The sequence below is a fragment of the Limanda limanda genome, chromosome 18, assembly GCF_963576545.1.
Source record: "Limanda limanda chromosome 18, fLimLim1.1, whole genome shotgun sequence".
In the NCBI taxonomy this organism is placed as follows: domain Eukaryota; kingdom Metazoa; phylum Chordata; class Actinopteri; order Pleuronectiformes; family Pleuronectidae; genus Limanda; species Limanda limanda.
The window spans coordinates 11,445,949-11,463,371 of record NC_083653.1 but is presented as its reverse complement, the minus strand read 5'-3'; the positions used below and the strand labels follow the sequence as shown (position 1 = coordinate 11,463,371).

General features: G+C 43.1%; 1 protein-coding gene across 1 annotated transcript; it reads right to left on the bottom strand.

Moving 5' to 3' along the window:
- Positions 1-1,643: 1,643 nt before the first annotated feature.
- si:ch211-278j3.3 (E3 ubiquitin-protein ligase RNF19B) lies at positions 1,644-12,631 on the bottom strand. The gene is made up of 9 exons (XM_061091909.1): positions 12,479-12,631; positions 11,167-11,663; positions 7,782-7,987; positions 7,333-7,480; positions 4,817-4,979; positions 4,479-4,593; positions 2,665-2,796; positions 2,270-2,540; positions 1,644-2,081 (listed from the first exon to the last, which is right to left on the bottom strand). The coding sequence occupies exons 1-9, from the start codon at positions 12,629-12,631 to the stop codon at positions 1,805-1,807; spliced, it is 1,962 nt and encodes a 653-aa protein (XP_060947892.1). The 3' UTR covers positions 1,644-1,804.
- Positions 12,632-17,423: the final 4,792 nt, after the last annotated feature.

Here is a 17,423-nt window from a genome sequence, read left to right as displayed (position 1 = left end):
AACTAATGCAGTAGTCGTTTTCGATTTGTTGCATGTTAGCCCCCTCTATTGGATGTAATTGGTTATTACAGCTTTGAATATACTCATATTCAATCTAAATGAGTTTCTTTAACAAAATAAATTATAAATTATTTAAAGAAAACAAAGACAGGTAGAAACGAAATCTTGGTGTGACAGATGTGTAACAACTTGCAGCCTCCTCTGTCCAGTTTGGAACTGGTGACTTCTGGTGCATTGTGTGTACTCTTACTGTAAAGCTGTACACCCCCCCACCCACAAAGCATTTAGTCTGCATGTGTTGCATTAGATCAATGTGAATCCTCCAACTCCACTTAAACTTTGAAATAAACCAAAAAAAATTACTGACACATACAAAACATTGCATTTTTCTTGTCCTTCATGGTGAAATCTTTATTTCATATTCTCTCCACAACCCAGCACAGGTTAACATGTCACATCGGAGCTGCTGTGAGAGCACATGTATTTCACACTCAGGAAGCTAAGCAGTGCACGTATAGTCACGTATTTCTCACAAGTCCTCTAGAAGGGGCTATTACAGTTCGGCCTGAGGTGGCATGCTGCTGTTGAACCTTTTGGTGCTCTGTGAATATTTGAGAGGGTCTTCAGTTTGTATTTAATGTTCTCAGCAGTGCACACTACTGCAGCTACACTAACTGCTGTGTGTGTGTGTGTGTGTGTGTGTGTGTGTGTGGGTGTGTGCATATGTGTGTTGTCCTGGATACGCAGCGAGCAATCATGCGGCTATTTTGAAAAGTTGAGAGTCTTCAGAGTGCTGTGTTGCTGCCACGTTGTTACTAATGCGCGTGTCTGCTTTAGAGTGAGCATTTTAAAACTAACGCAATGTCTCCCTCTTCAGTTCGGAAGGAAAAAGCCTCTTAAAGGCTAAAAGCTGAGCTATATCAACGCACTGAAGTGATATTGCCTCTCATCTGCCTCTGTAAAAGATCTGTGATAAATATTTGTAGTTATGATTATAAACCTGCCACAATGTCACAGGGCCTCTTTGAATTCAGGCTTGGACAGTTTCCGAATGTCCTTTGCAGCCCGACTCCTTTCACACGCGAGGAATCAAACAGTGCAGCATGCGTCGCCCAATTCAGCTGTGAACACTGCATCCTATAATTCTGGAGATATTCCTTAAGGTAGTAAAAAACATCCCACTGTCTTGCAGCATGGCTTAGGAAGAGATCGGTTGTTTATCTCCCCCCATAAAACAAATCATGCTTGTGAGGGTTTCTGTAATTAGGACAAAAGGGGGAAGAAGTGTACGAGTACAGCCAGACAAAGAGAGGGCCTCATGAAATTGATTTATAATAGACGGGGGAGGAAGGTGGTCTCTACTCAGAAAGAAACAGAGAGGAAATTAAAAAAAAAACAGACTGATCTAATTGGCTTACATGCTCTCAGTCACTTCAGTTTTACATTCCCTGATGGGTGCTTTCCTGTCTACCACACAGATTGTCCCCTCTCCTCCAGTTTTAATGTCGTAATCTCATGCTATTTGTCTCACACACACACACACACACACACACACACACACACACACACACACAGTCTCATCTTTCTCATTTTTCTCATTTGCTCTCTCTAAAACCCACGTCTTCCTTTAAGAGGACGGCGCTAGAAGGCATCTGGTGGACGGGCCCGTCTTTGAAGCGGGGGGGGGGGCCTTGGCCAGCGATTTTCAGGTCCGTCCAGCGACGCGTCAGCACATGGTTTCGTTTGTGTCCATTTAAACCTGAATAAAATCTTCAACCAAGTACAGAGCCTGCAATGGAGGATCTCATACGCCATCTATTTCAAAGACCGGTGTCCCTCCTGCTGCTGCTGCTCCCCCTCCTGGTTTCTCCCGTCCCTCCTGCTCTTCTCCTTTCCCTCGTTTCCCCTCTCGCCTTTCTTCCAGTTCTGAGGCACACAAGAAGTCCTGGGACTGCGACTGCGAGTGTCCCAGGGACTCCGCTGACAAGCTCCGGCTGGACAGGATGCTACTGAGGCTGGGCTGGCGGGCGCCTCTGGGATGGGACTCGATTTCTACCCGGACCTCAATATTGGTTCCTTCCCTGGAGGGACAACAGAAATAGACGGGGTATCAGGTGTGAAGCTGCAAGGTGCTGCACTAAACTAGACCATGGCAAGAGCTCCTCAGTGATAAAAAGACAAATACTGGTGTTACTTTCGAAGAAAATTCCCTTTCAGCGAAGAATTACTAAAATAAAGACGTTAAAAACAGTCCAGAGGAAACAGTTACCTCAGAGGAAGTGCTTGTGGGTTGTCGACTTCACTCTCAGGCACGATGACCACCTCGCAGTCCGACGGGCTGTCCTGCTGGGTATATTCATGGCGTTTTGTGGCTTCATCCAATCTCGCATAGCTATCCAGCTCTGGGGGCGTGGTGCTTGTACTCGGGAGGACGCCCACTTCCTGTATACTGACTCTAACTTCCTGGACGCTGGTGTCGCCGAGCGCCGGGTTGTTCTGACCCGTCCAGTGGTCGCTGACTACATGAGAGAATAGAAGATCTATAAGAGAAGTGGAAACGTCATCAGTTTGGGTCAACAACCACAAATCAGTACTCATGTTAAATATTTCAGTTAAATCACATCCCCACCCTTTTCATTACAATGTGTATATGTGTATACTCACAGCTGGCTAGGTCCTCCAGTTGGATTTTATGTGTTTCAGGAGGTTCACCCTGCGGTCGACACCAGCCGTTCCTACAGAGCGACATTGGGACGACCCCATACACATACGTCAGCATTAGCGGCACACCCACACCTGCAGGAAAACAGGAGACAGCAAAGTCAAGGAAACAATTTGAATATATATTATATATGATTATAGCCGTTTCTTTACAGTTGGGCCAAACTATATTTTAATAACACACAAATAATTATTTAAAACGTGTTCCTGCTGTTGAGTTTTTCCAATTCATTGAGGACTTTTAAAAACTATTCAGAAATATTGAAACCAATAATTCCCATAATGCAACTTTGTGCAAATGTCTGGTATTAAAATCCAATCCATCCAATGTGATTTAATGATTCATGGCAGTATAATCATCATCAATAGCAAATACATTTAGGTATAAGCGGTTTTATGTTTAATAACCTTTGAAATTAGTGGAGTGAAACTTTATTAAAGAGTTTCACATGTTCATTATATTATTGCAATAACCGAAACAAACACAAGAGGGAGCCCTTCCTTCTTCACAATGGACTGAAGTGCAAAACTAGGGTCCAAGCTTTTAAATAAATTCTAATTAAATTGAAGTCAATTCGATGTTTCTTTATTGTTATATTTTAAGTTTTTATTTTAAAGATTTTCTTAATCTCTGGCATATCTGTTTTATATCACTTGTTATCTTATTTCATTAGTTTAAATTTCAGGGAACCTTCATTATTCTCTTAAAATGCTATCTATGTTTGAAATCTCTTCTGTTTTTCTGTTTCCATTCCATTTCCTGGTTATTCGTGGTTACACATCACTGCATAGACAAGTTGCTCTCTACTCTACGTCACTAAAGTCCTTTCAACGCATGTCCAAACTCAGCGAGCAGCAGCCTCCTGTGTGTTGTGTGATTACGCAACCTGTGATTGAGGGAGGAATTCGGGGACACAAAGCAGAGTGCCAACCAAACAAAGAGACATCATTAACCCAGCGGGAACACTGGGACGCTATTGACTCAGCAACGGGGTGAAACCAGGACGAGGGGACCAGGACGAGGGGACCAGGCTGTCGGCCAAACTGATCACAGAGAGTGGGATGAACATGAGAAACTGTGTGTGTGTGTGTCTTTGTGTGTCGTCAAGAGAGGCACAAGACAGGGAGCTGCGACTGAAATATGAGAAACAAAATAAGAAGAGAAGCCAGAGTGAAAAATGAAACTCAAGGGGTGTGTGTGTGTGTGTGTGTGTGTGTGTGTTGTTGTGTGTGTGTGTGTGCGTGTGTGTGTGTGTGTGTGTGTGTGAGAGCGTATGAGTCAATGGAAGGTCCGTCAGTGTGAGCTACCGAGAAGGTTGTGACACTGCAGATGGAAGCTGAGAAGCTGATAAAGCCTTAAGGTGTACTCTCAAAGATTTGGGTCATAATAAGCCTGGATACATGTTTCAGTCATCAGCATATTTATCAGTGAGGTCTAGAGGAGCTGGTATGGCAGCCACTCTCTGTGCAAAGCTAAGTAACTTTAACATGGGCCATTATAAGAGTTAGAGTGAGCTTTTTACATAAGAAGAATGTAGCAGGAGAGTCTGGGTCAGACGAGTGGAACATGGGTAAACCATGCAGGAGGCAGGACATCGGAAATCGTTGTCCCCATTCGTTGTCACTCATTTACATTACTGTTGTGTTTCCATTGTGCGGCTTTTGCACTCGTGGTTTCCGTTAATGTGCCTGTGTAAGATGCCTCAGCCACTGCATCAGCAGGCTGGACAGGAGGTGGTTGTGTTGTTGCCTCTTACCCACAGTGACAGCTGCTATAACTGGCGACACAAAGACTGACATCATCACCCCACTTGCCACAGTCAAGTAGTGCTTGCTTCCTGAGATATTGTTTTTCTTACAGCGACCATGGACCTGGAAGGTAACAGATAAAACATAAATTCAATTGTTTCCTTATTCCTGTCATTTATACATGTCTACCAACAAAAAAAGCATGCATGAGAGAAAAGGAGCTTGCAGAGGTCAGCTCAGGTCAGCAGGGCCGTATGGAAATGTTCTTCACAGTGTAGTTGTGCTAACTCAGCCAGTTCCTCTTTTCAAACCAGTATTTTCCCAATGATCATTGAGAGTTTCGTACCTTTCGGCCCATGTAGATCGGTATGCCCACAATGATGACTGGGATGGCGATGCCCGCTATAAGGGAGATGACCACCGGTGCTCCGAGCAACATGCCCACCTGCCACAGAACCTTGCGGGTTTGTGACCATGGCTTCTTCCCCCAAAATGTACATCCTGAGGGACTGTGATACACAAAGAAGGGGGGCAGATTTATTATCATGCAAACAGGTCAGGGTGGGTGGTCGTGTCTGTTGGACTGTCCCCCACTATTGGAAGGATGGCTATGAAGTTTTGTAAAGACATTTATTCCCCAGAGGATGAATCCCAGTTACTTTGACGATGCCCTGATTTTTTCTGTACAATAATGAAATGGGTGGTCTTGTGGGATATCCATTGAAAATTGAACAAATGTCCTTAAAATTTGCAAAAGATATTCAAGATTCCCAGAGGATGAATTCTCATAACCTTGATTATGACCTTTACTTTTCACTCATAACCCCTATCAGGTCTATATTTAATTTCATTTGCAACATGAATTAGCCAATGTTAGCATGCTATCATGTATACATAATGGTGAATCTGGTAGTTTCCTGCTAACACCAGCATGTTAGCATTTTCCCTGTGAGCATGTTAACATGCTGATATTAGCATTTAGCTCGAAGCATCTCTGTGCCTGGCCTCGACTCTTCATGCTATCGACTCATTGACACAAGTTGTTAGTGCCATTCAAACTTTATACACAGCCATACACATTGATACAATCATGTTTATAGCTATGACCACAAAAGCATCATCATCATGTAGGTCAAGAACTCTCACATAGATTCCACCATAGACTGTGAAAAATCAAAAGATAATTTAGTTTCATTCCCGGATAGTAGGAGGAAGTGGAGACGCGTCATCACCTCTATGCACAGTCCATAATGTCCACCCTGTCATCATCATGTAGGTCGTGACCTCTCACAGCTTCAATCTCCTCCGACACACACATAAAACACTTTTGAATGATATCTTTTTAAAGATACAAATTGAATAAATGTGAGCTCGCGACAGCATGACGACATTAGCAGGCTGTATAATTGCTGTAATTGCATCATTACCCAAACTGAATGATCTCATCTGCATTTTTCATTTAACCTTTCTGAATGACACTCATTTAGAGAAGAGAGACATGGAAGAGAAATAGAGAGAAGCTTGTTCACGTCTGTTAAGCAGAGGCAGACATTCTGTGGACTGATGTGACTAGAGGTAAAACAACTGTCGACTTGAATGTTACTTTAATCTCCTACCAGCCCGTGGTGTGTCATGTTGTAATTCTAACTGCCAGAGAAAGCACTTAATTGCTGACTAATACTGTTTGGTCTTAATCGTGCAGCAATTTAAGAACAGCAGTGACAACATGAGGAACACAGCACCTCAGGGCGACGCCGTTTTTCAAAAGCCTGCGTTTGCGTTGGAACAGCAAATGCCACTCTGGGGTAGCATTACGGCGAGATGATTTAGTTGTACACTGAACTTGCAGGTTTTGCGAGTGACATGATAAAAGCTTCGCCCTTCTGCAGGAGGATCGCCGTTATTTATAGCGTGAAAGACGGAGAGAGGTGAGGAAAGAGAAGAGGAGGGTGAGGGGGCACGGACGGGAGAGGAGGAGAGAAAGTGTGAAAAGACAGCGACTCAGGAACAGAGAACACCCGAGACATGAAAAAAAATCAATACGTGAAAAAATATCATGCACCTCTGCACCTGACAGGGTAGATAAAGATGGACGACGTGACAGCTCCCCCAAAGAGTGAAGCCAATAAATCATCTTGATTGCCCCCCTCTGGTGCTCCTCCATGTTGGTGGATAGGACATGAACCAAATTCTCAAAGTACAATTTTTTGTCAAAAAGAAGTGGAGACATATCCTGTGTCTTTATATAGACTCTTATTCTACATCCTTCATATGCTGTAGTTCTAAAATGGACCTCGGACAGTAGAGGGTTAAGTATTCTGCCGCACTGGAGATCTGGAGACACACAGGTCAGCAGGGACTCCCTCCAGGAGGAGCTAGGACAAAAGTGGTGCAGCCATAAAACACTGACATAACATATGAGCCTTCCTGACCTGACAGGTATTTATCATTGGCTTAACACCTGAAGATGAAATAGTGGCGCTACTAATTTAAGGATTGTAGCCATGAAGTTTTCTTTCTTTAGGATAAATTGAATCTTACAACGGCCAAAGTTGCACCTGTGCCAGCGATTTGTTTCCACCTCATGCTGCTGAAAAGGATCAAATTCTCATGCACTTCTCATGCACTTTTGGTGCAGTGCATCTACTATATAGGTCACAAAGATAGTTCACTATAGAATTGCAATTAATTTACATTATAAATTAGTTTTAATTATCTTTTTTTAAATCTTAAATCTTGAAAGAAGCGCAAATTGGCCAATAGTCCGAAACATCAGGGTTAAATTACAGCTGCAGAGTTTGATATGTGCATTTGTCTGTACATGTTTCTTGTGTATTCATGAGCCGACTGCGAATAGGACACCTGAGGTAGTGCACGTCGGTGATCTCCTGCATACACAGCCAGCAGAACTGACAGGCACACACAGTGCAGTTCATACGGTTACAGCTGCCATCGTTGGTCTTCATGATGTAGGCACCACAGCGAGGGCACGGTTTGATCTCCTCTGCATCTGAAGCGACAAGAGTGCACACGGAACAGGTTCAACTCATGCTCTGCAATATTCACTCATGCAAAGGGGAGAGCTCGTCACTTTCAGGAAATCCTCTTTTAGCTTGAAGCAGTACGATTGAGGAGTCTCCAAAAGCTGGAGCCAAGAATTGTTTAGGGGTCATTTTACACAGGATACAACATGTTTATTAATGTGCGCTAGATGTGCCGGTGGGTGGATTTTGTTACAGTTGGACCGAGACAACCTCGCTGATTCCCTGGTTACCAGATATGTGAGACTGGGACAGAGCTGCTGGTCGTACCTCCTCCAGGTTCTTCATTGAAGACGTACAGCGTGGAGGCATCGATGCCACCTGAGGTGTGGCGGGCTCGCTGCCGCCGGGCCTGGTCGCACGTCTGGTTGGGATGCCACAGCTGGCGACAGTGGTAGCAGAACTCCGTGTCACATCCCTCGCGGCCGCAGCTCAGCTTGGGACACTCCGCGCAGCCGTAAGCTATCACCGCGAAGCTGAAGGGGAGAGAGAGAGAGAGAGAGATGGAAGAGTGGATATGGTTGATATGATAATGGTGCTCACGAAGGACACTTCAGCAGAAATCATGTAGGTTTCAATCCAGGTCTTCTCCCTTTTCCTGCCCTGATGCCGCACCATGTTCCAGATTCACAGATGATGCAATTTCATTTTAATGTCACAGCTTTGCTTGGCTGACTGGATTATCAAACAAAAGCCAGTGATTCTCAAATCTATTTCTTTCTTTGTATTGTTTTGCTGTTTACTCTGGTGAATCACACTGAATTGCTCATTAACATCTTTGCTTGTTGGTTCAGTGACAGCTGAAACTAAACACAGGAGCCAGAATAATTCCATATTCAGATCTTGAGCAGCCGTGACGATGATAACAAGGAGCTTCATGCCTGTAGACCGAATCTGAGCGGATATCATCATAAATCTTGACGTTAAAAAAGAATCCTGTGATGCTGCTCTGCTGTGGAGTTTTCCGGTTTATCTGAAACGATGCCGGCTCAGACAAAGTGAAGGCCACACACACACAAGGATAATCAGTCGGTTTCTCAGGGTTCCGCTTCCGTATTTCCATTTGCAATGTCTGACTCTCGACTCAAACACTTTGGGCTGAACAAAGCTGATCTTATCAGCTCTAACATTCAGTCTCCAAAGATACCAACAACAACTGGCAAGATGTTAAAAGACCTTATGATAAACAGGGGTAATGCCGCAGGAGCACTGAACACCCTTCTAGTGTCAACCTCTGCATATGCATGATTCTGCACATCAGTGAAGCAACAAGAAGTGCTGTGGATTGGTTTTATTTACATATCGTGCACATGGATGCACATGCTAGCACGAGCACATGTTACACAACAAACATCCCCCCCACAATGTGTTTCAGGCTATTCTGTTGAGTGACAGTTTGAAAGAAACACGCAGTCGCAGCGCCATAGCAACAGGCAGGAAACAGGCATAGTGTTTGTCAATATAATTTGGACGTAAACAAAACAAGTCTGAAATTATAGTGAATGGTTTCAACATGTTTTCTGGAGCTGAAGAATAAACACAATGTATTTTGGTACAATTTAAATATACTTTTGTACAATATTCTTTATTTTCATTCGGATCCAACAAGTACCCGAAGATGCAACTGCATAATTTTAACAAGGGCCCTCAAATTATGGCTCTATGCTGATTGAAGCTAGATTTTTCCATATAAATATATATATATTTATCTATAGAAATAAACAGCATAATACACAAATTAATTGTCAAGTTAAGTTTCCTCAAACATCAAACTGCAAAAACGTTGGACAGAAGTTCTGTTATTTAACATGGACACAGAAAGGTTTTCGGCAGCCGGACCCGTGCAGCAGATTCTCTGCCTTGCATGACCAACTCCTCACTGCTTCCCATTAGAAAGCTCCTGCCCTGCAGCAGCATCACATATGCAGCATCAAAAAACTGACAAATGTGTTCATACAGACACACAAGTGCACAAAACCCCACATTTTGCTACACTTTCTCAGATCCAAGATAATCTCCAGCTAAGCTTCTGTCACTAAGACCTCGAGGAATGTCTGTATGTCCCTGCAAATGTGACCTTGGAGTTTACATAACAGGTCAAAAGCTTCAAAAGCTGCTTCCTGTGGGAACCTTTAGTCGTTTAAAATCTAAAACTCCTGAACGGCAGCCTCCAATCTAAGAATATGTCAAAACTAAAATTGTTGGATTCTCTTTCGTTCGGTTTGTCACCTCAGAAACTCGAGCTTGTTTCTGTGTGTTACATTTAATTCAGCGCAGCATCAGACAGATTGGTGTATTGATCTCTGCTCCACTCGTACTGTACATGATGACAGGGCTGTGAGCACTGACAGCTAGGGAGACAGACCGTATACCACTGGGTCCTGAACCCTGGTGCATGCATCCGGCTCCTCCTGAACACAAATATCCACTGAACACACGCACACGCACACGCACACGCAAACGCACACACACACACACACACACACACACACACACACACACATTATTATTTCCCATCAGCAGCCCTATCCCATTACCCATCTATGAGCATTTGGTGATGCAGTTATGGATCAGCGTCATTATGAGCGCAGAAAAGAAGAGAGTTAACTCTGGACATGGTTGTTGCAATGCATTGTGGTCTACGTGCTGTCAAACACGTCTCTAACCATTCCACAGTGGATTTCTCTCTGTTTGATTTATGATTATTTCTTGGATCGATTCTGAAATGAAATCCCAGTGTAGCTGCACTTCAAATACCTGAGGTGATGTTATCCACATTTCAGCCAGTTCTCCTCAGGGAGAAGGCAAATTGTAAAGTGATCCTTGCCGGGCAGAAAGCAAAGAATTACCTTTCAAAGTTCTGATGGAGTAAACCGGTTAAAGGTGACGTTTTAAACATGTATATGATTTAAACAAATACAAATACAGAGGATTTAGAGAGATTCTTGAAAGGCCTGGCTCACCCTTAACAACCAGACTGTTCTGTTCCAACATCTGCAAACAATATACTGGCAGCATCAAGCTTTGAGCAGCCTCACAGTGATTATATAAATCTGCATTCACTTGATGTCAGTTCAGCTTTTTAACGCCCAATCAATCATCTTGACATTAAAAATCGGTTCCCAGTAGTTCTTGTATGTTGTGCAGCCTGTGGTGAGATGACAGGATTTTTCAAAAGTGCTGTCATGTTGTAGCGTTGGATTATGGATAGTTGTTTTCAAAACGTAATTACAGTGCAGGGAATTGCACAAACTGTATTTGTTGCTCAAAATATATTTTTGGAATATCTAGTTTTAACAAAGGGAAGCAATTGTTTCTTTTCATTATCTATCCCCTTCCTTATTTAAGTATAACCAATCTAGGATATCAAAGTAGTTATGTCCTGAAATTACTCTTTATCATTATTAATGAATGTGACATTTAAAGGATCAGTGTGTAGAATTAAGTGACATCTAGTGGTGAAGTTGCATGTTGCAGTTGAATACCCATCACCTCACCATCCCCCTTAAAACATGAAAGAGAAGCTGTGGTGGGCTTCAGTTGTCATAAAAACTAGTTTTTTCCAGTCTGGACTACTTTTAAAAACATGGCGGCCTCCATGGGGAAACTGTTGATCTGCTCCTGAATCTAAAAGAGTCAGGGCGGTGTTTCTCACCTGCAGTCAGGTGCAGGGCACCAGCGTGTGTCCGGATCAGCAGCTAGAAAACGCCTCAGCTGGTACTCCTCAAACCGCTCCAGCAGCGCCCGGTCATCCAGGATGGAGCGCACGTCCAGTGGCGCCAGCGTCTCGGGGCACTGCGGGCACGCGATGCCCACCCGGCTCTCCGATATCTCAATGCGCAGGTACTGGCGGAGGCAGTCGGAGCACGCCCGGTGGGAGCAGGAGCTGAGTCGCGGGAAGTGGCAACGCGGTTGACTGAGCAGGCAAAGCGGGCACTCCTCCAGATGTTCATCCAATAGCTGCTCCTGGCTGGAGGAGGAGAGGGACAGGACGCCGGTGGAGCCCCTGCTGTCCCCGCACGCACATTCGGCCGTGGCGGCGGCGGCCTCCTCACCCGCCTCGGCTGCTGCTGCTGATGCGCCTCCTTCTTCTCCTCTTTCGGCACCAGAAACTCTTGATTCTCCAGCCTCGTCTGCTGCGACACTGAGGTCCTGTGAAGAGTTACAGAGCTGCTGATTCCATCACAATCACTCATGTGCATTGGAAAAAAAGTCCTCACACACATGGTTAAAGTGAAATGTAAGAATTTTCTTCTTGCACTCTCGCTAATATTTTCTTTTTAAAGTTAAGTGGAGCATCCTCACACTTCTACTAAAAATCTGTTTGGGTGAGTGTGTGTCCGTAAACAGTCTCTTTGGTCCACTTTGTTCCTTGGCAACATAATTCCTAGAAATTACCAATTAATTAAATAAACACACTAATGGATTTGGGCTGTAGCAGCGTGGGAGAGGGAGGAAGCAGAAGGTAATTCATCTGAAGTTAATGATTTGCAGCCTCTCATCAGATCAGTTCTTCAGACTTGCTCAACATTCAGGTTTTATTCATTTTGAAGAACCAACACCACACATCTAAAAGTCTGGAAAAACACCTGCTAAAACTTTTTTACCTTAACTTCATCTACAACAATGAATGTAAATCTGGCTAAGTGTATATGGAGTTAGAACCATTAGAAATAAGCATAAAAGCAGTTACATTTCTACTGCTACTTAGTCGTTATGTAATATTAAGAGTATCAGGACCCCAAGGCTCTGGAACTCATTGCCTGAGGACATTAGACCTAAGCTGCTTTAAAATAACAGCTTAAAATCCATTTTATTGCCTTGTTTGTTTTTAATATTTTCCCCAAAAAACTTTATAACCTTGTTTAGATAAGTGTTATAGAAAAATGATTTTATTCTTTTATCCATTATTACACTCTTCTGTGAGCTGTATGTTTTAAAGTGGGAAGACGAAGACGCCTCCTCACCTGCTCTGGGTGCTCGCTGGGCGTCAGGGTGATGGCCACCTCCTCTTTGGGCCACGCTTCCACGGGCCTCTCGGGCCTCGGCTCCGATTTGGGCTTCCTGCTGAAGAAGTTCAGGAAGCTCAGTGGCCCCGTCTGCTGCTTGGGCCTCTTCATGGTCTGGGACTGGAGCGGGTGAAGCAGCCGAGGAGGGCAGGCAAACGACCATGAGCGGGATACAACCGTGTGTGCGTGTGTGTGTGTGTGTGTGAGAGAGAGAGAGAGAGGGAGAAAGAGTAAGCACAAGTGTGTGTGTGTGTGTGTGTGTGTGTGGGAGGGTGAGCACAGGGAGCTCTCACGACTCTTGGAACTGGGCGTGGGCTCTGCTGTGCGAGGGAGGAAGAGCGGGAGGGATGGGGAGGGAGACGGCGGGGAGGAGGTAATCCCCGCCCGAGGGGAACATCGCTGATCTGTAGCCCGTCCGAGTTCTGGTCATGTGGTTCACTTTGTCTCCTCGGTGTCCTCTCTGTCCTCCACCTCCCCTGCAGTTCACTCGTCTGAGCTACGAGGCCTGAACTGGGCGACTGTCCTTCATCATGTCGGGCGTCTTCTTCTTCACTGGTCGCAGTCCCTCACTCTAGAAACACAGAGGCAATGATGACAGTGAATTACAAATATATGTGAATACGCACAGTGCTCCACAGGGTTCCCACGCAGACAGTGGAGCTGCTAAATGCATCAAAGTAAACGTGATAATTACTGTGCACTAATCAACTTTCAGTGGAACCGGATTATGAAGATTTATATTGTGTTATACTTGCACAAAATGTTGTTCAAATGACTCCGAGCAGGTATAATTAAAGCTGTACTGGGGGATTTCCCTGAAAAGGCTGCGGGAGTTTGTTGGCTGCATGATCATGATACAGTCGAAAAATCAATTCTTTGGTGGCAGAAAGCCAAGGACGCTGTCATCTCGCTTGTGATGACATCATCGCATTTCGCTTCATATGGTAAGAAATTGTGTCGATGACGCACTGCGGTGCCAGAGAGAGGCGGCAGAGGAGCAGGGAAGATGAGAATATCTCAAAAACTAAATGTGCCGGATTTATTTCATCAAGATCCATAAATGTATTATTTCCTTGGAAAATTGTGATGTTCAATCCGCCCCCTCATCCTGATCCACACCAACATTCTATGGATTTTCCTGCAGCCAATACCACATCCTTCTACCAACTTTAATGGTAATCGGTCCGGTAGTTTTTGTGCTGGCCGACCAGCAGATTTCAAAGGGTTAAGAGGTCACAACAAACTGCACTAGACCACCTGCTGTTTTTGAAAATTAAAAATTTATCAAGAATAAGCTGATTAACAGAACAGAAAAGAGAAAAAAAACTCTTTGCTGCACAAGCATAACAGATCATGTTTTCAAATATCTTGTTTTGTATGGTTTTACTTTTTCCGAAATGCTTCTTTCATTAAATTACGCAATAGAATGACAAAATGAAAAAACAACTTTAACATGGTTGCAGGCAGACATTTCTTCATATTGAGAATCTAAACCATATTGTGCTGCTCAACATTAATTCCACAGCCATAATTCATCATGCAACTCACCACCGCTTGTTTTATTAAATATCTGCCGTCATGCTCTCCTTTGAACTTCGCTTCTCTTTTGAACATTTTCCATGTCGAGGAACCTCTGTGTGAACCCCGTGTGCATGAATGTAAATGTCTTCTGTGAACCTCATCTCTCATGGCTGCAAATTAACAGCCACATTATTCAGAGCATCCAGCAGGAAAAGACAGAGAGCTCAATCTGCGCTGTGATGTTTCTTTCATCGCATCTCCGTCGTTAGTGAACTGTTCATTTTTAATCAATGCAAAACTGCTCCACTGACATAAAACCTTCACTAAATAGTGGATTCAGTCTCCTCAAGGGTTTTTACTCGTAAACAGAGGATTTAGGCCTGACAGCACATGGCATTTACTCGAAGGAAACAGAACAGTCTCAGGAACCCATTTAAAAACTTGACCTTTCAATGGTAATGCAAAAATAGGAATTCACCAAAAAGAGCGACATCTTTTCACCCATACTCTCCCCTCTATGAACCCCTGTTTAATGTTATAATAAAATACAACTTGTGAGGTTTGAATCGCCTCCCCCTTTACGCACAGACTCAGACATGAGCGGTGAGGTCACAGCCTTGAAGCACAAAGAGCAGATGGATGAGAGCGTTGTGACCGGTCTGACACAAAGAGTCGGGAGAGATGACGGGTGAGGGCGAGGGTGAGGGCCGGGGTGAGGAGGGGCGGTGATGGACAGCACAGACAACACATTCTGTCTCCATTAGGCAGCCGTGAGCTTTCGTAATCAGGCCCAGAGAGCTCGGAGAGCATGAGACCATTCCGCCGCAGACCAATTAAAAAAGCCGTCTCCATATCCACGCCGAGCAGGAAGTCCGACATGACGAGAAATGATACGATAATAAATTGCAATGTATTTTAAGATGGAAGGCAGAATCATATTTTTCTAATAGTGTAATTACAGGAAAATATAAATTCAAAGATTTAGGAGAAAGTGTGAGTTTCATCGTTCTTTGAACGGGGATGCACAAAGAATCTGGATTTATGTAACACTGCAGTGTCTAACCTTCTTTCATGCACAGAGACAGAGAGTTGGAGTCGTATTTATATTCCGGTCTGTTGACATGTTAGAATTGACATGAATAGCAGGCTCTTCTTGCAGCAGCAGCACATCATTATATGCATATGGTAATTTAAGAGTAAAGAAAAGCCCTTTGAGAAGTTGGCACCATAAACGGATGATTAAACGATTTGAGTTTCTTTCTGTTTCTGTATGTCAGTAATTTAGCGGAGATATTGTCCAATACACCCTAAAATAACAATATGGCTGCAGGAGAGCAACAGCTGTTATTATCTTGTGTTTATATGTTCTATGTTGATTTATTGTCTCTGTTTTTTCTTAAACTGACTTGACATTTGAGCAAGATATGATCTCTTTTTTTGTTTAAGTCCCAAATGATTTAATCAGTAAACAGAGGGAACTTTAGAGACAATAAACAAGGTGGAAAAAATAGATTCAAAAGCTTGTTGGCAATACAAATTTGTCTGGTCTTCATCTTCTAAAAATAATACGAACTGGCTGGTTTTAGGCTTTTCTGTGTCACGAAGGCGGAAAACACAAAAGTTACAATGGCAAAGTTACAGCTGCGGTGTCCATACAAGTCTTTCAAAGGGCTTACTCTCGATAAAAATTTCGAGACCAAACAGAGATGAAACTAATGTGATTCCTGCTCTTTAAAGTCCCCTCTCTTTGAGAAGTCTTTCCATTTCTGGATGACCACTCCACAACCTGACCATTATGGTTCCAATCATTGCAGAGTTCAGATGCGTTTGTACAAAGGTCCACTTGAAAATCTTTCTCAACATGTAATTTGGGACAACAGAGGTCAAAACTTCTCATGGAAAATTGGATTTGCTTAGAAAAGCTGTAAGAATAAAGTCATATATACAGTAACTGGAATCACCGCCTTGCCAGTCAGTCATGTTTCAATCACAATCTCTCCTTCTCTACCTTTTCCAGAACACTATGATTGTCACAGATGAATTTCATATAAAATGTCAACATTTTTATCATTGAATCATTAAGAGTCTAAAAATAGTCTAAAAATGTGTCATAATAAGCACATTATTTCTACATTTATGGCCAAAATCATGTTTTCAGACATCAGTGTTACCTTGACCTTGACTTTTGACCTTTGAACACCAATATCTAATGCCTTAATTTTTGAGTCAACACCATGTTTTTAACAAATTTAAAGAAATTCCCAGATAGTGTTCCTCAGATATTTCACAAGGTCAAAATCATGCTTTTCTGAGGTTACAGTGACCTTAACATTTGCCCACTAAAATTATATCGCTTCATAGCTGACCCTAACCTTATTTGAAGAAATTCTCTACAGGTGTTTCTGTGTTATCATGAATGGGACGGATGTAAAACCCGAAAACATAAAAACTAAAACTTAGCTCGGCTGTCACTGACACAGATTATAACAAAAAAGAACCCATACTGCAGCATCTGTGTGAAAGGTTTCAGTTCTCCCAGCACATTTTCTACAGCATTGAGTAACCGCTACTGTTGTATTTCTCATCCCAGTTGTGCATCCGCTTGAGTTTCCCTCACATCCATGTTCCCTGGTGACTGACTTTCTTATCTCAAGCACAGGATCCAAAGCACCAACCTCTTTGTTCCGTGATGAACAAACACATCGTGGGGCTGCTGTTTATTTATAGGAATCATTCCCGCTTGGGAAACATCACAAAACACACACACAACACATTGAGGATTTCCGTTCGCATGCCATGAACATACTGTCGCTATATGGTGTATTAAATATACACACTCAGGCCCCCCCACACACACACACACACACAGAAGGAGCAGTGTGTGTCTAAACTACAGCTCAGTGGGCTCGAGGCAGAGCTTATCGCTCAGCACTAAAGACAGATAGCCGAGTAATTACCTCAACACAATTTGCTGCCTAAAGACTGAAGGTAAGTTGTCACCGTGAGGGATGAAGTTCTTCATCCAAAAGTTCAGAATTATAGGGACGTTGAAAACACAAGAAAAAGCTGCTGATATGAAATCAGATCTTACAGAACATTATATCAACAGAGTATAACATTTTTCAAACGAAAATCTTACACACAGAAAAATAAACAATGAGAGACTTTGTTATGAGTTAATCAGAAGTTCAGCTTCTACTAGAATCACAATTTATTTCTAGTCAAATTTCACACAATCATTTTTTATGAAAAATTTACGTACTGAACTAAAATAAAAACTGCATCTATACTCTATCTTTAAAAAAAAGCCAACATTTTTAGGGATGGCCTCATTTCAATGTCTTTAACATCATTGAACCAACACAACTTCAGTCATCACAAA